At 42.1% G+C, this 20,496-nt stretch overlaps 1 protein-coding gene across 1 annotated transcript in view; it reads right to left on the bottom strand.

Annotated features, from left to right (window-relative positions):
• DIPK1A (divergent protein kinase domain 1A) overlaps positions 1-16,583 on the bottom strand; it is a 124,075-nt gene extending 107,492 nt beyond the window's left edge. The window contains exon 1 of the mRNA XM_031004022.3: positions 16,433-16,583. Coding sequence (XP_030859882.3) covers positions 16,433-16,486 — 54 coding nt within the window. The 5' untranslated portion in view covers positions 16,487-16,583. The remainder of the gene's footprint in view (positions 1-16,432) is intronic.
• Between the last annotated feature and the right edge of the window lie 3,913 nt (positions 16,584-20,496).

Raw genomic sequence — 20,496 nt, 5'->3', positions numbered from 1 at the left:
AAAGACAGTTTTAGACATGAAAGCACTCGAAAAGTTTACTTCCCACACATCCTTGCCAAAGAAGAAGATGGCACAGATTAGGACAAGGAAAGACTTAGGGTCCTGAGAACAGTGACACCAACCAATGAGAAGAACAGAGGGAAATCCTAGGAAGCCAGTTGTGTAGTAGGCCTAGGAAAGCATCCGGTCACCATGGGAACGCAAGCATGGAGGAGGGAGGTTTCTGGTAAGAAGAAAAAAAAGAAGGATTCCACCACAGAATATGAAATATAAGTGAGAGTACAGAAAAAATAAGGCTATGATAAAGGAAGATGGTGCCAGAAAAAGAAGGCAATTAGAAACTCCCTGCAAAAATTTTTAAAAAGGAAGGAAAAAAGACAAATAGCATTAAAAAGCTACATTTCAAACAGGAAACAAGCTTATATGTACCCTGATTACAAGGAACTGATAGAGTGTGAGAAAAGAGGATCCAGTTACTACTAATGTTGAAGTTTTGAGAGCCCAGGGTCATTACCCTGGCCCTAGCAAGAAGAAAAAGTAGTCCTAACATAGAGTTGGCTCTGCACTAAATAATATTTATAGAATCATATTTTAGGGGGTACTAAAATTAGAAATGTCTTTCATCTTAGGCAAGAACTAACTTTGATGTATTTGGTTTCAAGACATAAACTTCAGGATCCTAAGAGAAAGAGTGGCCAAAAGTATCTCATTCCTTTTCTATTTTCTATAAACACAGAATCAAATGATACCTAGTTCCTTCCTGCAATTAACTCCCTGAAGGTGAGAGTCATTTTCATTATTTGAATGGTCCAGAACTCCAGAACAAGCTCAGTTCACTTGGATTTGGGGAGCGGATGACAGAAGAAATGTCCACTTTCTGCAGCTAAGTGTAACCAGGTAATTATTGCAAAAGACAAATACTGCATACTGACTGTTCAGGGGAGAAACTCTGGCCGATGGACAGTGATTTCAAATCATAATTCTGTTACTTCATTAGGGATCCCAAAGGCTAGGTTTTAAATTATTATTTTTTAATAGAAACGTCAAAAAGCAAACAAGCATGATTTCTAAATACAAGGGACTTTTTAATAGGGAATTTACAAACATCACATGTTCTTTTCCCTATTGGCAGAAATATGGTCTAGCTTCTGGGAAGGGACAAATCCTTGTAGTAATGTGCTAAATAACAAGGGGCAATTGTTGAGGTCTGTTAATTCTACGTGCTTCCTATAATAAAAGGAAAATAACTATAAGCTGCAGACAATGGGTTTCAGGTTTATAAGGGAGATTTTCCTTTATGGAAGAATTAACAAGTCATAATAATATAATATTATTTATAGTTTTCATATTCAAAATTCAACTTATATGGAGACTTGGTCGTATAAAAGGAAAAAACATAAATGTTATCAACTGTGGCAGTGTAAAATTAAAAGTAGCTGACAGAAAGTGGGAAGTAGAAGAGAGGAAAAAACAGGTAGAAAAAGGAGCACATGTTCTCATGTCCCTTCTAAAAAAGGGGAGAGTCAAGAAAGACTGTCAAAAGTGGATAAAATAAGAAACAGTTGTTATTTCTGAGGTTACCAAGTTAAGCAACAGAATAAGTTAAATTAAAATTACAACTATCAAACAATGGAGAGGGATAATGATGTGAGAAAACTAAATATTCATTTTTTAACACCAAGTTAGCAAATATTAACTAAACTTGATAAATCAAGAAACAGAGGTAGGCTGGGCCCGATGGCTCATGCCTGTAGTCCCAGTACTTTGGGGGCTGAGGCAGGCAGATTGCTTGAGCCCAGGAGTTTGAGATCAGCCTGGGCAACATGGTGAAACCCTGCCTCTACAAAAAAATACAAAAATTGGCCAAGCCTGGTGGCACTTGTCTATGGTCCCAACTACTTGGGAGGCTGAGGTGGGAGGATCTCCCGAGCCTGCGATGTTGAGGCTGCAGTGAGCTGAGACTGTGCCACTGCACTCCAGCCTGGGTGACAGAGTGAGACCCTGTCTCAAAAAAAAAAAAAAAAAAACCACACAGACATAAAAGTCTATTATGTAGAGCAGTGATCTCCAAATTTTTTTGATAGTGCAATCCTTTCAGGAAAATAGTAATAAGCACAAATCCCTGATATAATTATATTTAGTTATTTCTATTCTATGTAAAACTATGACTATACTCATCTATTACATGTATATAGTAACTTACACAAAAATAAAAGTTTTAAGTATGTAAGAATAATTTTGAATGCATTTTTCAAGGCGGGGAAATACTTATAATAATACATCAAAATACAGAAAATCATCAGTTATTCTTATACAAAAATAAACATTTTAAGATATTTTTAAAAAGCATATAAGCTGGGCAAATGATCTGAACAGACATTTCTCACAAGAAGCCATACAAATGGTCAAAACAAGGATAAAAAAATCATCAGGGAAATGTAAATCAAAACTACAATGAGCTATCATCTCACCCCAGTTAGAATGGCTATTACCAAAAAGACAAAAAATAACAAATACTGGCAAAGATGCAGAGAAAAGGGAACTCTTATATACAGTTGGTGGGAATATAAATTAGTACAGCCATTATGGGGAAGAGTATGGAGGTTCTTCAAAAAAACTACAAACAGAATTACCATATAATGCAGCAATCCCACTACTGGGTATTTATCCTAAGGAAAGGAAATCAGTATGGAGAGACAGCTGTACTTTCATGTTTACTGCAGCATGATTCGCAATAGCCAAGATAGGGAATCAATCAAAGTAATGGAATACTATTCAGCCACAGAAAACAATGAAATCTTGTCTTTCACAGCAATATGGATGAGCCTGCAGGACAGTATGTTAAGTGAAACAAGCCAGGCGCAGCAAGCTAAATACCACATGTTTTCACTCATATGTGGAAACTAAAACAGTTGATCTCATAGAAATAGATAGTAGAATGGTGGTTACCAGAGGTAGGAAAAGGTACGGGGGACAGAGGAATAGCTAAAGACTGGTTAACCGACACAAAAGTGCAGCTAGATAGGAGGAATAAGTTCTAGTATTCTACAGCACTGTAGAGTGACTCTAGTTAACAATAATTTACTGCATATTTTCAAATAGCTAGGAGAGGATTTTGTATGTTCCCAGTTTAAAGAAATGATAAAAGTTTAAGGGGACAGACGTGCTAATTATCCTGATTTGATCATTATACTTACATGGAGACTTGGTTGTACAACAGGAAAAAATATAAATGTTATCAACTTTGGCAGTATAAAAGTAAAAGTGTAGCTGACAGAAAGTGGGAGGGACATTCCAAGGCAAAGAGGAAAGGTAGGGTAGACATGTTGACACATGAGAGAGCATGTTGTCTGGGAAACTGGAAGTTTTTCAGGATTGCTGGAGCAAATGGTACATGAGGTGGTGATGGCAGGAATGGAACATGTATTGAAATATCACATTGTACCCCATAAATATGTACAATTATGTGTCAACTAAAAATAATTTTTAAAAACTTTTTTAAAAAGGTAATTAACTTTTTTCTTTAAAAAATAGAGACGGGGTCTCATTATGTTGCCCAGGCTGGTCTCGAACTCTTGAGCTCAAGTGATCCTCTTGCCTCAGCCTCCCAAAGTGCTGGGATTACAGGCATGAGCCACTACACCCAGCTAAAAGGTAGTTAACTTCATATTCATATATATCTATTTATTTTATTTTTTTATATTTAATATATACGTATATATACATATATGTATATATATACATGTATATGTATATGTATATACACATATATATTTTTTATATTTAATATATATGTATATATACATATATATGTATATATACGTGTGTGTGTGTGTGTGTATATATATGTGTATATATATATTTTTTCCCCCTGAGGTGGAGTTTCACTCTTGTTGCCCAGGCTGGAGTGCAATGGCGCGATCTTGGCTCACTGCAACCTCCACCTCCCGGGTTCAAGCGATTCTCCTGCCTCAGCCTCACAAGTAGCTGGGATTACAGATGCCCACCACCATACCCGGCTAATTTTTTGTATTTTTAGTAGAGATGGGGTTTCACCATATTGGCCTGGCTGGTCTTGAACTCCTGACCTCAGGTGATCCACCCACTTCAGCCTCTCAAAGTACTGGGATTAGTTAACTTCATTTTTTTAAAGCAGCATACAAATAAAGAACCAACGATTTGACATTCTTCTTACCCACTTCTCTACCCTCCCACTCCCATCCCCAAAATTAGAACTTCACCTTCCTTCAGGAAGTATTTGGGGAACTTAAAAAACTTAATAAAGTTAATATACTTTCCAAAATGTATACAATAAATAAAATTTCAAATAATTCTTTTTTTTTTGAGACAGAGTTTCACTCTTCTTGCCCAGGCTGGAGTGCAATGGCGCAATCTCAGCTCACTGCAACCTCCACCTCCCGGGTTCAAGCAATTCTCCTGCCTCAGCCTTCTGAGTAGCTGAGATTACAGGCACCCACCACCACACCCAGCTAATTTTTTTGTATTTTTAGTAGAGACGGGGTTTTACCATGTTGGCCAGGTTTGTCTCGAACTTCTGACCTCAGGTGATCTACCCGCCTCGGCCTCCCAAAGTGCTAGGATTACAAGCATGAGCCACTGTGCCCAGCAATAATTTCTTTCAGTACTCGAATTAAGAATCTTATGAACCTCCCAGGATGTGTACAGTTTTCTTTAGAGATATAGCTGTAGAAGTTAGAGGCATAGTAACCAGGAAATCCAAAAATATAAATGGTTAAAGAGAGGCTACCTTTAGGGAATAAAGCTAGGGGCAGGATGAAGTGGAAGGAGAAACATAGTTTGTATCATAAGCTCATCTATACTATTTGACTTGCTGTGTACACATTCTTTCAGATAAGGAATTAGTTTATCTAATCAGTTCTATAAAACTCTGTATCTTTACAAGTATGTATGCTGATTCATTTCATTCAACAAATATTTTTTCATCATCTGCTCTGCCCTAGCCACAAAAGACAGAGAAAACTGACATTTTAGCTCTCAAAGAGATCACAGTCTGGGATGGAAGAAGGATATGGAAACCACTGACAACATTTCAGTCTTCTAAGTGCTTAAGAGAAGAGCATGCCAGGTATCATGCACTCGCAGTTTGGGTCACAGAAGAGGTACACTAATACTGTGGAGTATTAAGGAGGGACTGCTGAAAGGTCACTTCCTCTTTGAGTTGAGACTTAAAGGACAAGTAAAAAAAAGACAATAAACCAGATGAATGGGTATGGAGAGCAAATGGGGAAAGGACATTCTAAGGCAAAGAGGAAAGGTGGGGTAGACACGTTGACACATGAGAGAGAGCATGTTGTCTGGGAAACTGGAAGTTTTTCAGGATTGATAGAGCAAATGGTGCACGAGGTGGTAGTGGCAGGAATGGAACGACAATATAGGAAGGGGCAAGAAATGAAGAGCGGTGCTCAGAACTCTGCATAGACTCCTAAAGGCAATGGGAAGCCACTGAAGGATTTCACCAGCAGGAAGGGAGACCTGAACAAATTACTTTGGAAGCAATGTGGAGGATAGATCTGAAAGGGTTAGACTGGGCTATTACAATGGGCCTAATTAGACAAAAGGAGATGTGAATTACAATAACAGCAGAAGAATGAAGATGAGATGATGCATTCAAAAGTTATTTGGGAGGCGGGAGGATAGCTTGCTTGAGCCTGGGACGACGCTGCAGTGAGCTATGATTGTGCCACTGCACTCCAGTCTAGGAAACAGAGGGAGACCCTGTCTCAAACAAACAAACAAAAAAGAATAGTGTTTATGGTAAAAACAAGTATTTCCAAATGTAATTGTTAGCAGCTATTTTCATTTTCCTTCCTTTAATAAACATCCAAGACTCCTTTCATAGTTATTGCCAGAAGGATTAATATAATCATAGCTCTCTTATAAAAATCTCTGCTTTGGTACCACCATTAAACCTAATATTAATAGGAAAGAAACAAAGTATTTTAAGAAATAATTACTTTTTTTTACTATTAGAATTCAATTATATCTTCCTGTGGAGGCAGAATTCTATAGATATCCACCAACATTTCCACCCTCTGGTTATTTCAAATACTAATCCAAGTACTGCTGTGAAGGAGGGACTTTGCAAGTGGATCTAAGGTTACTAATCAGATGACTTTAAAATAGAGATTATCCTGGATTATCTGAGTGGATCCAACGTAATCATACGAGCTCTTAAAAGCAGAAGAGGAAGGCAGAGGAGTTAGTAAGATGAGGCAGAAGAGGGAGGCAGAGAGATGTGAAACAAAGGACTCCACCCATAGTTGCTGGCTTTGAAGTTGGAGAAAGGGAAACATGAACCATGAACCATGAAATGCAGGTGGCCTCTAGAGGCTGAGAACAATCCTCAGCCAGCAGCCAGCAAGGAAATGGAGACTCAGTCCTGCAACCACATGTAACTGAATTCTGACAACTGGAAAGAATCTGGAAGCCGAATCATTCCCAAAACTCTAGAAAGAAACTCAGCCCTGGTGACACTGATTTCAACCTTGTGAAACTTGGAGCAGAGAAACAGCTGAGTCACACTGTGCCCTGACTTCTAAGTTAACAAAACTCTGAGATCAGGGTACAAACAAATGGGCGCTGTTTTAAGCCACTAAATTTGTGGTAATTCGTTACAGGAGCACTGGAAAACTAATACTCTTTATTTAATCACTGACTTCAAATATGCTCTGTCAAATCTCATTTTTCTATTAAGAGATGTAACTTTGAACAGAGTTCATACATTTCCAGTCATACTCAATTACTATAAAATCCAGTCTAATTTACTTTCCCCAAACTAATTTTGAAAATGTTTAAACCTACAGAAAATTTAAAAGACTAATATAATGAATACTCTTATACCCTATACCTACCTATATTTATCAACTGCTAACATTGTTCTAATTTCTTTGCCTTTTCACTCTTCCTAAATGTACATAAATACTCCCCCGCCCCCAACCCTGTCCTTCTCTGTATCAGGCATTCTAAACTGTAGATGATTTTGCCCCCCAGAGGACAACTTATCATCAGGAAAATGAAATTAAAACTACAATGAAATACCAACTCACACCCATGAGAATGGCCACTCTTTAAAAAAAAAAAACACACACACAAATGTCTGGAGACATATCTGATAGTCACTACTGGGGGAATGCTACTGATATCTAACGGGTAGAGCCCACGGATGCTAAACATCCTGCAACACCAAGTCCCACACAATTATCCAGCCCAAAATATCAATAATGCTGAGATTAAGAAACCCTGCTTTCTGTATATGTATATACAAACATTTTTTTCCTGAACTATTTGTAAGTAAATTACAGACATTATGATACTTTTTACCCTAAAGGCTTTAGTTTTGGCTGGGCATAGTGGCTCACGCCTGTAATGCCAGGACTTTGGGAGGCCAAGGTGGGCCGACTGCTTGAGCCCAGGAGTTCGAGACCAGCCTGGGCAACATGGTGAAACCTGGTCTCTACAAAAAATACAAAAACTAGCCAGGTGTGGTGGCACAGGCCTGTGGTCCCAGCTATTTGGGAGGCTGAGGTGGGAGATCGCTTGAGCCAGGAAGGCTAAGTTGCAGTGAACCATTGAGCCATGATGACGCCACTGCACTCCAGCCTGGGTAACAGAGCAAGACCTTGCCTGAAAAAAACACTACAGTTTATATTTTCTAAAAACCAGAACACTATCCCATACAGCACAATTTAACATTGATACAATACTACTATCCAATATACAGTCCATTTTCAAATTTCCCCATAATCTAAAAAAAATCCTTTATGGCCTTTTTTTTAAAAAAAATACAGGATCCAATGAAAGGTACACAGGATGGCAGCCTGATCAACATTCTAGATTTAAAATAAATAAGGAGTCCCAATTTTCAAGCAATGGGGGACAGGGAGTAAAACTTGTGGCACTAGCTCTAAGATCTAATAATAGTCTATGACTCTGATACTATGCTACATCTGAAATGGATGTACTAATTCAGAAGCTTGTTAATACATTAAAATCTCTCTTGGAAGAATATCTTCAAACATGTTTACCCGTTCTTAAGAAAGGGGAACTCTGCTCACAATAACACATAACCCTGTTGAATAAATATCAATCTGAAACAACAAATCAAGAAGGAACTTTCTCCAAAGAAGATATACAAATGGCCAAAAAGCATATGAAAAGATGTTCAACACCACTAATCATCAGGAAAGTGAATAAAAACTAAAACAAGATATCAGCTCACGCCCGTGAGAATGGTCACTCTTAAAAAAAAAAAAAGAAAAGAAGTGCAGACAGGGATGTGGAAAAATTGAAACCCTTGTGTATTGTTGGTGGGAATGTAAAAGGGTAAAGCCACTTTGGAAAACAGTATGAACATTGCTAAAAAAATTAAAAATAGAATTACCATGTGATCCAACAATCCCACTTCTAGATATACAAAAAAATTGAAAGCAAGATCTCAAAGAGATATTTGCACTCCCATGTTCATTGTAGTACAATTCACAATAGCCAAGAGGTAGAGGCAACCTAAATGTTCATCGACTAATGAATGGATAAAGGAAATGTGGAATATACATACAATGGAATACTATTCACCTTTAAAAAAGAAGGAAATCCTGTCATAATCTACATGGGTGACATTATGTTAAGTGAAATAAGGCAGTCACAAAAAGACAAATGCTGTATGATTCCACTTATATGAAGTATAAAGCAGTCTAATGGAAACAGAAAGCAGAATGTGGTCACCAAGGGCCAGGGGCAGGAGGAAATGAGGAGTCGTTCAATGGGTAGAGTTTCGACTTTGCAGGATGAAGAAGTTCTAGAGATCTGCTGCACAGATCTTTGTTGCTGCACAAAGTGCATAAAATAGTTAATACTACTATACTATATGCTTAAAAATGGTTAAGATAGCAAATTTTATGTGCTTTTGACCATAATTTAAAAAAACAAAAAATGAAACAGAAAAAAATAACCACCATTCCATGATCACACCTAAGAAATATAACTATTTAATTTCATTAAATACCCAGTCAACAACAAAAAAGGAATTGCTTATTTTCAAAGATAAATTCATTTACTAATATTTTGGGTTATTAAAACATGCACATTGCAATATCCTGGTTTTCTAAACTTGCATACTTCATAGATTAAAAGGTTTTAAAGGAAAATTATTTGCAAATGATTTGAACATCTAGAAATGAATATGGCCAGACATAGTAGCTCATACATATAACCCTAGCATTTTGGAAGTCCAAGGTGGGAAGGTCCAATTGAACCCAGGAGTCTGAGACCAGCCTGGGCAACAAAGCAAGACCCTGTCTCACAAAAAATAAATAAATAAATAAATAAAAGAAATGGATATGTTAAAAATATTAACACTTTACCTTTTCTTTCTTTCTTTTTTTATTTTTATTTTTTTGAGACAGAGTCTCACTCTGTCACCCAGACTGGAGTGCAGTGGCGTGATCTTGGCTCACTGCAACCTCCAAATCCTGGGTTCAAGTTCTCCCGCCTCAGCCTCCCAAGTAGCTGGGAGTAGCTACCGGCACATGCCACCATACCTGGCTATTTTTTGTACTTTTAGTAGAGACAGGGTTTCGCCACATTGGCCAGACTGGTCTCAAACTCCTGACCTCAAGTGATCCACCTGCCTCAGCCTCTCAAAGTGCTGGGATTACAGACGTGAGCCTCCGTGCCCAGCCGACAACACCTTACCTCTTCAATCAGACAATGTAAAATGATGGTATTTAACAGGATGATATAGTGTTGCTTTTAGAAACAACTTTTAAAAATAAAAACATTAAAATGTACCTAACTGCTACAAAAAAAGAAAACTTTTATGGAGAATAAAAAATAATACTATAATCCATCAAGATGAAAAACTGGGGCACTCCACAAAAAAACCTGCACACTGATGTTTATGTAGCAGCCTTATTCATAATTGCCAAATACTGGAAGCAACTAAGATGCCCTTCAGTAAGTGAATGGATAAACTGTGGTACACCCAGACAACAAAATATTATTCAGCATTAAAAAGAAATGAGCTATTAAGCCATGAAAAGCCATAGAGGAGACGTAAATGCATATTACTAAGTGAAAGAAGCCTATTTAGGCTTCTTTAAGGCTACCTAAAATACTACATGATTCCAACTAGACATTTTAGAAAAAGGCAAAACTATGGAGACAATAAAGACCAGTGGCTTTTGGGGGCTCAGTGGGGACAGAAGGATGAATAAGCAGAGCACAGATTTTTAAGGCAGTGAAACTACACTCTATACAATAATGATGGATACATGTCATTATGCATTTATCCAAACACACTGAATGTACAACACAAAGAATGAACTCTAATGTAAAACTATGGACTTTGGGTGATAATACATCAGTGTAAGTTCATTAACTGTAAAACATGTACCATTATGTGGGGGATGTTAAATATAGGGGAGGGGGCTGGGCACGGTGGCTCACGCCTGTAATCCCAGCACTTTGGGAGGCCAAGGCAGGCAGATCACGAGGTCAGGAAATCGAGACCATCCTGGCTAATACAGTGAAGCCCTGTCTCTACTAAAAACACAAAAAATTAGCCAGGAGTGGCGGCGGGCACCTGTAGTCCCAGCTACTTGGGAGGCTGAGGCAGGAGAATGGCATGAACCTGGGAGGCAAAGCCTGCAGTGAGCTGAGATCACACCACTGCACTACAGCCTGGGTGACAGAGCGAGACTCTGTCTCAAAAAAAAAAAAAAGAAAAGAAAAGAAAGAAAAAAGAAAAGAAAATGAAAATAGGGGAGGAGCCAGGCACAGTGGTTAATTCCTATAATTCCAGCACTTTGGGAGGCCAAGGCAGGAGGATCACTTGAGCCCAAGAATTCAAGACCAGCCTGGGCAATGCAGTGGGACCACTGTCTCTTAAAAAAAATATTTAAATTAGCTGGACTTGGTGGGATGTGCCTGTAGCTACTCAGGAGGCTGAGGCAGTAGGATCACTTGAGTATGGGAGGGAGAGGCTGCAGTGAGCCATGATTGTGTCACTGAACTCCAGCCTGGGTGACAGAGGGAGATCCTGTATCAAGAAGAGAAAAGAAAAGAAGAAAAGGGGAAAAAAAAGAAAAGAAAAGGAGGGAGGCTATTCATGTGAAAGGACAAGGGGTATATGGGAAATCTCTGCATTCCTCTCAATTTTGCTGTGAACTTAAAATGGCTCTAAAAACTTTTAAGTCTTTAACTTAAAAAAAAAAAATCTGAGGCACTGAGAAGACTACAATGAAGAAACACTTTTACTGTATGGTCCAGTTCGAAAGAAATGTGGTAAGGATGCAATCTGCCTGAGAATTCACCATTTCTTTGCACTTCTAACAAAGGTTCAAAAGCAACTAATGGTAATATCAAGTGGCTCTCTGTACACATACCAGTCTCAGAAAGCTAATCATAGTTCTGGAGATTAAATTTCAGGCAAAGGCAAAAGCTAATCTCTGAACAGCAGGTCTAATAAAGTTAATGAGAACTATACAAACTACAGATCTTCTCCCTCTATTGTCTTTGGAGGATAGAGAATAACCATAGGCTCTAATTATCCTTAGATTTAAAATAATCCTGGAGACTGAAAATGGGCAAAAAGCCCATTTTTACTACAGTATTTGGCAACATTACTACTATTACCAGTTAATCTGCATCAGTAACCCTGTCTGGCACTAAATCTCACAAAATATCCACATTAACTCATAAGGAACCAAACCATCCACAGTAGTCATGTTTGAAAAATTGTACTAATATGAGCCAAAGTGCCAGGTATCGGAAATGTTAAACAAGTGCAAACACCCTAGCTAGAACATGCCATCTACCCATTCACTCATAACAACCCTACTGAACACATACTGAAATTGCTAGGGCAGTCATTTTCAAGAGGATACTTCTAAAACTTTAAGCCCCTTACAAGCAAAACGGCTTGAAAACCTTCAAAGGACCCAAGTACATGGGACTTCAAATTCCATTAGAACTGCACCAACTTTTCATATGCAACAGAACACATAGGCAGAATGATTGGAATGGAAAATGTGTATAATCTAAGTACAGAGAATTATGCTGAATTGTCTTAACTTTCATTCTTTCAGGACTTAACGACGGTGAGAAGGAAGAAGGTATTTTAAACCAAAACCAACAAATTATAGGGTTGCTGTGTTATCAGCTTCACTCAGACTATGAGTAAACCCTAAACAAAGTAGATCCTAGTTTGTAGAAAACACACTGCTAAAAAAAGACAAATGCAGGTGTCATTCTGGGTTATCACACCCAAGCAGGCCACAAGTAGTATGCACCATAATGGCAAGTGGAAGAAAATACTGCCTAAAAATGGTTTAAGCAGTTAATACACCCACAGTTTCTGATCTCAGAGGCAGGATTCTACTCTGTTCAATGTGCTGCACATTTAGCCAGTCCAGGAAGTGTTATTTCCCAAGTAATGTTTCAACAAAATATCTGGAAAACATGGAACTGTAAATTAGCTTGCTTGCTCTGGGCACGATGCCTTGCCATGAGAAGCTTGTTGCTCAGGTAAATGTCTGTTGGCCCTTCCAGGCAGGTCACAAGTCCTTCTACCCCACAGAGAGGCTGCACAGACTAACAGTGTGCCTGCCCAGCTCCCCTGGAAGAAGTGCTCCCTGCACCAAAAAGCTGACCTTGGTGGAATCTGCAGCAAAAGGCAGAGAGAAGAAGGACGACTTTCATGAGATAAACTCTGTTCATTTATTTTTCAACTGTTTTATGGAGATATACTAATAATTCACATATCCTACAATTTATTCATTTAAAGTATAAAGTTCAGTAGGTTTTAGTATATTCACATACTTGGGCAACCATCACCACTATCAATTTTAGAACATTTCTGTCCCCCTCAAGAACACTTCGTATCCATCAGTAGTTACTCCCCATTTCCCCCCAGGCAACCACTAATCTATCTTTTTGTCTTTATAGATTTGCCCATTCTGGACATCTCATATGAATGAAATAATACGTGATCTTTTGTGACTAGTTTCATATATTTAATGTTTTTAAGGTTCATCCATGTTACAGTGTGTATCAGAACTTCATTTCACTTTATTGCTGAATAATATTCTGTTGTATGCATATACCACACAAGTTCTTTTCTTCACAGGCAGTAGAATCTCTTCTGCTATATAAGCAAAGCTATAAACAGTGAATAGGTGCCTGCATTAGCTCATGAATGTCTATTATGGCTGAAAATATATCATTAATTGTGTAATGCCACAGTTTTCCAAAAGCGTTACCAAATGCCACAGTGATATCTGGATTAATAAAAATACTGAGAATGAAGTTCCTTTACAAGTAAGCTGACTGCTTAGAAGTTTTCTCCTGTACACTGCAGAAAAAAGGGAACTTACAGTTCCTAAGGCCTGAACACCTCAGGACATAACTGGTCTTTGACCCCATCCAGTTCAAGACAAACAGCATAACTGCAAGTATACAAAGCTGGTCTCTGCAACCTTTCTCTCCTCTTCCTGGCCCTCCATCTCTTCCCTCTATCTGTGAAATAAATCCAACTTCTTCCTGTACTCTTACCCTTCCCCTCCCCCCAAACAGAACAAGATCTCTTATACCTGCTGAATAGTTATACCCTCACTCTAAATTAAAATAATACATTCATTCACAGGAAAAGTTACTTAAACCAGACGTCTGTATTCTAAGACATTCTTTCAAAACACGAAATCAAACTAGTTTCCCTCATAAGAAGAATTTGTGGCATGAATGAGCTGATAAGAGGAGGGTTTTTTGTTTTGCTTTTTGCAGAGAGACCCATTCAAATCACAGTAAACCCACTCCATGGCAAATCAAATTTAGTTAGTAATCTCAGGTTGATGCATATCTAGAAGTGGGTGGGAAAAAATAAATTGTTATTAACTTTGTTAGGCATGATAATGGTATTATGATTATGTCTGAAAATATCCTTATCTATTAGAAATGCATACTGAGGTACTGAGATGAAATGATGTGATGCCTGAGGTTTACTTTAAAATACTTTGGTTCAGCCAGGCTTGATGGCTCATGCCTGTAATCCCATCACTTTGAGAGGTCAAGGCAGGAGGACTGCTTGAGCCCAGGAGTTTGAGACTAGCCTGGGCAACACGGCGAAACCCCGTTGTCTACAAAAATTACAAAAATTAGCTGGGCATGGTGGTGTGCGCCTGTAGTCCTAGCTTCTCAGGAGGCTGAGGTGAAAGGATTACCTGAGCCTGGAAAGTCCAGGCTGCAGTGAGCCCAGATGGCACCACTGCACTCCAGCCTGGGCAACAGAAGGAGACCCGTCTCTAAATAAATAAATAAATGAATAAATAAATAAATAAGTTTGGTTGGAAGAGGGAGTGGGGGAGGTGAAATGAAATAAAATACTGATGAGGTGGCTGATGGGCATATGACAGTTCATTATTGTTTTCTGTTTTCTGAAGGTATACAAGTTTCCACAGTAAAACACTTTTATTTATTTTTTTTTTTTTTGAGACGGAGTCGCACTCTGTCGCCCAGGCTGGAATGCAGTGGCACGATCACGGCTCACCACAAGCTCCGCCTCCCAGGTTCACGCCATTCTCCTGCCTCAGCCTCCCGAGTAGCTGGGACTACAGGCGCCCGCCACCACGCCAGGCTAATTTTTTGTATTTTTAGTAGAGACGGGGTTTCACCATGTTAGCCAGGATGGTCTCGATCTCCTGACCTCGTGATCCGCCCGCCTCGGCCTCCCAAAGTGCATGAGCCACTGCGCCTGGCCGTTTTTTTGTTTTTGTTTTTAAGAGGCAAGGTCTCACTCTGTTGCCCAGGCTGGAGTGCAGTGGCGTGATCTCAGCTCACTGCAATCTCCGCTCCGGGGCTCAAGCCATACTCCCACTTCAGCCTCCCGGAGTAGCTGGGACCACAGGCACCCACCCAACTTTTTTTTTTTTTTTTTTTTTTTTTTTTTTTTTGTATTTTTAGTAGAGACGGGGTTTCACGATGTTGCCCAGGCTGGTCTCAAACTCCAGAGCTCAAGGAATCAGCCCGCCTCGGCCTCCCAAGTGCCGGGATTACAGGTGTGAGCCACCGCGCCTGCCCGGTAAGCTTTTCTTTAAACTCACATAAAAGATTACACAGAGGTACCTGGCCTGGGTTGAATTCTAGAAGGGGTTGTGAGAGTGTTACTCAAGTGCACAATTACTATTGGTGGTGCTTGCTACAAAGACTTAGTTTTATTCGTACACGCTTAATATCATGGGTTGTCAAATCATGCTTACAATTTGCAGTACGTCACTCATTTCAGGGTAATGACTTACACATACAATTTTCAAACAAAAATGTAAGATTTACTTGCCTCATGATGGTTACCTTCTCAACTTTTTTCATAATTTATAAAAGCACCAGCTGACCCCAAATCATCTACCTTTTGGCCTTTTAATGTAAGCGGTAAAGGAATACTGTCCTCTGAATGCAGCGTTGGCTAACACTGCTGACCCACGCAAGGCATTGATTTGTAGTTGTTTTTCCATCGGAGTGATGGATTTGCGCTCAGCTACTCGAGGTGTCTACTAGGTCCCCCTGGTGACCAAACAGTACACTTAGGCAGTAGTAGGGTTCCAAGGCACAGACTGGCAGCGGAACAGAGGGTGGAACGGGAAATCATGAAAAATTAACACGCGAACAGTACACACGACATGACTGAGAATTACGTTTGCATTACTAGGGTATTTGGGATCCACAGACCAGCCACTAGCCCCTTTCCTTTAAAAAGCAAACACCCATCCGCCTGGTTCAGGCTTATCGGTCTCCACCTCCCATTTAAATCTTGGGTGTGACGGAAAGACCCAACCAAGGGGCTCGGCACGAGGCACACGCTGCTTTTTGGAGCCTGAGGAAACACTGGTGTGACAAATTGTCATAATTTTCTAAGATACGGAGGAATGCTACACCACCTTTCCTACCACCGACTTAAGACCCAAGACACCGAGTCAAGGGCAGCCGACCTGCGGGGGCCCACGGGGGAGGGGGGAAAGCCCCGAAAACACCAGGGAGAAGGCGGCCCGTCGAGCTCCGCCTGTAGCGGCGCAGGGCTGCAGGCAGTGCCCGGAGCGCGGGGTCGTACCCAGGTCACGTCTCGGGGCTCTCAGGATGCGAGGGCGAACCCGGGCGGGACGACTCGGACCCTGGAGCCCGGCTGGCCGCGGCGCGGGAGCCGCGAGGGCCGCGGTGGGGGGCGTCGGCAGAGCCGCTGAGGGGGCTGGGGAGGGCGCGCCGCCAGGTGCCGGACGGCAGGGGGCAGCGGGGTTCGGGCGGGCACAGACCCAGGGAGGGAGGAGGGGAGCGGGCGAGTCCCGCGCGGCGCGGCAGGGCACACGGCCGGGTGCTCCCGCAGCTGGTGGCTGGGCGGCCGCCGGCCTACCTGGAGGTAATAGGGTTTCCTTAGCCAGGCCCCCGGACAGAGACTCCTCGCCATGGTAATCACACATCGCCCCGCCGCGCTGCAGTCAGAGGCGGACCCGAGCGCTGGCGGCCGGGCTCCCCGCCTCCCCCCGCCTCCCCGCCCCCTGCCCGGCCGGGCCCGCCCACTCCCCCGCCCCCGCCGCGGCGCGCGCCGCGCTCCCCTCGGCCCGGCTGCAGTGACGGCGGCGAGAGGCCAGAGGCCCGGCCTCCTGCCCTGTTCGCCCGGCCGCCGCGGCTGTCAGAGAGGCTGCTGCCGACTCCGCCATAAAGGGGAGTCGCACCTCGCCTCCGCCGACACAAATAGACTGCGCCTGGAGCTTAAAGGGGAGGCGCGCGGAGGCGGGAGGGGGCGCCGCGGGAGCGGGGGTGTCGCACGCTCCGCGCGGATTGGGGCGTGCGCCTCGCGGGCTGATGCGGCGACCCCCGGACCGCGCTGGCCTCGCAGTCTGCTCCGGCTTCCGGCTCCCCGCGGTGCGCCCAGCTGCGCGTCCCGCCACCCGCCCCGGCAGCACCGACGCTCCCCATGGACTCTTCTGGAGTCAGGACAGGTCTGGACGGGTTGTTTCGAAATTCAAGGGAAGCTTGGGGCTCCTTCCCTGGGGACTGTCTCGTCCTCCCTCGCCCTTGGTGGCGGTCGGGGGAAGGGGGCGTCTGCCGCAGCTGGAGACGCAGACCGGGGCATCCCCCCAGGACGGGGCTCAGCGTCGAACGCGGACAGGGCGCCCCGCTGCTGAACTCGGTGCCCCCCTTACCACGCTCCAGTTCGCCTCTAACGGCCTACAACTTTTTTTTTAAATGTACTTTTAAAAAATTCCGACTTTTTTGGTTTATATTGTTTTTAAGACAGCTTCAGAGTTTTCCTGGCCCCATCCAGGAACACTGATTTCAAAAGAAAACAAAAACAAAAACACCGAATTAAATACAGTCCCGAAGGCAAGGAGCCTGGGACGTGGCCTGCTGCTTGGTTAAGGCTACATAACACAGGGTGTGGTGTCTTTCTTTTGACAATGAGTTCCAAATAAGGGAAAAAAGAGCCACCCTAGTGGGAGAACAGCTGTTGATCCAAGTGACTTGTAATGGAAGAAGCAGCTTTTTTTTTTTTTGGCTGCTTTTTACCCCACCTACCACGTTTAAGCGTGATGCTAACAAAGTTTAGGTGGCCCGTTAGAGCTCATTCCGGCCTGTTGCTCTGAGAAGTGGTTTCCCCAGAAGCAAACATTACTCATTCTCACTTGGTTTTTGCATAAGCCTTGTTCAGGTGCCTTGTTCTGAAGAGATACCTTCATGTCTGCCCCTTCCCTCAACCCACACACAGACACAGGTTTTAAACCTAGGTAATTTTTGTTGTGGTGGTTGTTCTTTCTGTTTTTGAGAGGGGTCTTACCATGTTGCCTAGACTGGACTCAAACTCCTGGGCTGAAGCCATCCTCCCATGTAGCTGGAACTACAGCTACTTGGTCTTATTTTATTGCTTGCAGATAAACCAATTTTTCATTGATTTTGTTTGGGTTAAGAGACGGTAATTTCTGAGTAAGATAAGGATGAATCCTAGTGGTTTCCTTCATTCATTTAATAAAGATTTATGAGTACCCAGGCACCATTCAAGTTGTTTGGGTTACATAAACAAAACAGACAAAAATCCTTGCGCTTGTGGATGTGAGAGAGAGGGGCAATAAATAATAAATGTAATCAATAAAATCAAATTGGATAAGAATGCTAATAAAGGTTATGGGGAAAACACCAAGGGAGATGGGGAAGACTACAAGTAGAGGAAGTTTGAGGCAAAAAAGGAGTTCAGTTTTGGAGAAGTTCCATTTTAAGGTATCTATTAGAAATTGAAGTGGAGATCTTGATTAGGCAGTTGTATGTATGAATGAGTCTAGGATTAAGGAGCGTGGTCCAAGCTAGAGGTATATGAGAGATATCAGCATTTAGATGGCGTTTAAAGCCATGAGACTGCCTAAGATCACCAAGGAAGTGAGTGTAAATAAAAGACGACTGAGGATGGAGCTCTGGGGACCGATGCAGCTTTAAGACAGGGTAGTGGATGAGCCAGCCAAGGAGACTGAAAGGGAGCAGCCAGTGAAGTGGGAGACCCGAGTAAGGTGCCCTGAAGCCGAGTGAAGCTCGTGGATCTAGGAAGAGGGAGTGCTCCTTTGCGAGTGAGCACTGAGAATTGACTGTTGGATTTAGTGACATGGAGGCCATTGATAACCCTTCAGTGGAGCAATAGAGGAAAAACTTGATTAGAGTGGATTTAAGAAAAAAATGAGAGGAGAGAAACTGGAGATGGCTAATACAAACAATTCTTTTGAGAAGTTCTCTTACAAAGGGGAGCCCAAATCTGGGACAGTAACTGGTGGTAGAAGCAGAGTCAAAAGAATATTGAAAAAAAATGGGGAGAGGCCGAGCACAGGAGGTCAAGGCTGTAGTGAGCTATGATCGCATCAGTGCACTCCATCCTGGGTGACAGAGTGAGACCCTGTTTCTTTAAAAAAAAAAAAAAAAAAAAGAGAAAGTGGTGGGGGGAGAAATACTTGTTTTTAATGGGAATGATCCGGAAGAAAAGGGAAAATTCATGTAGAAACAAGAAGTGAGAAGTGCTGGAGTGGTGTCCTTGAGAGAGAAAAAGCGTTTGAAAACTAACACACAAGTGGAAGGATCATTTGTAGACGAGTACAGACTCTTCATCTATGGAAACAGGCAGGCAGGTGGGTAGGCATGGTAAATAGGAATCTTTGGAAGTTCTCTTCTGATTGCTTCAGTTTTCTTAGAGATGTAGAAAGAAATGCTATCAGCTGGGAGGAGGTGGGAAAGATTATGTGAAAAGGGAAGAGAAGGTGTGGAATGTCATCTAGGAGAATGAGAAGACAATGGACCAGAGAATAATTGTGTGCTTGTTGAGTGTCATGTAGGGCCCACTTCAGTTTATGGTCATGAATTTAAGTGAGACAAGTTAGTATGAGTGTGCTTCTTTCTCCAGCAATAATTAGCTCCTGGGAAGCAGGTCCAGAGTAGGCTGAAATTCTGTTTAATCACATTTTACTAAAGGAACAAGAGCAAGGAGAGGAGAGCAAGGAAGTTGAGGATATAAGCAAGGGCATGATTATGATTCACCATGGAACTTAACATGATTAAAGAGGGAAGAGTGGATATGGAGAGTTTAAGGACAGTGAAAAGGTGGTAGGATCAATGAATTGCAAGTCCTTCTGGGGTTGAGGGGTTGTAGGAGTCTAGGGAAAAGAGAGAATGATCTGGAAAGATAGGAGGTATATAATAATCTGAGGCTGGGCATAGTGTCACATGTCTGTAAACCCAGTACTTTGGGAGGCTGGGACGGGAGGATCATTTGAGGCCAGGAGCGCAAGACCAGCCTGAGCAACATAGCGAGATCCCATTCCTACAGAAAATTTAAAAATTAGCCAAGCATGGCTAAAAACCCTAAAAAACTGTCACACAACTCTTTAATGTGATGTGCACCTGTAGTCCCAGCTACTCCGGAGGCTGAAGCAGGAGGATCCCTTGAGACCAGGAGGTGGAGGTTGCAACAAGCTATGATCGTGCCATATATTCCAACCTGGGCAACAGAGTGAGACACTGTCTCTAAATATATATCTATATTGCAAGTCTGACTCCATTTTTTATATGTGCTGACAGCTTTGAAGCCCTGCCACTCCTGTTTCCTCTGTGCAAACATAAGAAAGCCTAGATGCCTTTGATGCCAGCAGGAAGTTCAAACCGTGCAAGACCCAGCCCATGTGAGAGAGCCCTCACCGTGGTCCTACCCCTTAACCACCATGACATCCTAAGATAGTCTCCTTTCTTTGCTCCCTTAAGCCATTTTTGAACCAGTTTGGGAGCCTGCCCTGCTCTCCCCAGAAAGCTGCAGTATGTGAATAAACCTTTTCACACCCTCTTGGTGCAAGTGTAGCATCATCAGTCTCAACATCCAAATTAAATTTTAGGTGGAGGAGCCCATCTGGCTTCTGCAGGGTGACCACAACAATGTGGTAATTTTAGTGG

The sequence above is a fragment of the Gorilla gorilla genome, chromosome 1 (genome assembly GCF_029281585.2).
Source record: "Gorilla gorilla gorilla isolate KB3781 chromosome 1, NHGRI_mGorGor1-v2.1_pri, whole genome shotgun sequence".
NCBI classification, from domain to species: Eukaryota; Metazoa; Chordata; class Mammalia; order Primates; family Hominidae; genus Gorilla; species Gorilla gorilla.
Note: the sequence above shows the minus strand (reverse complement) of the source record. Positions and strands in the feature narration are given on the sequence as shown.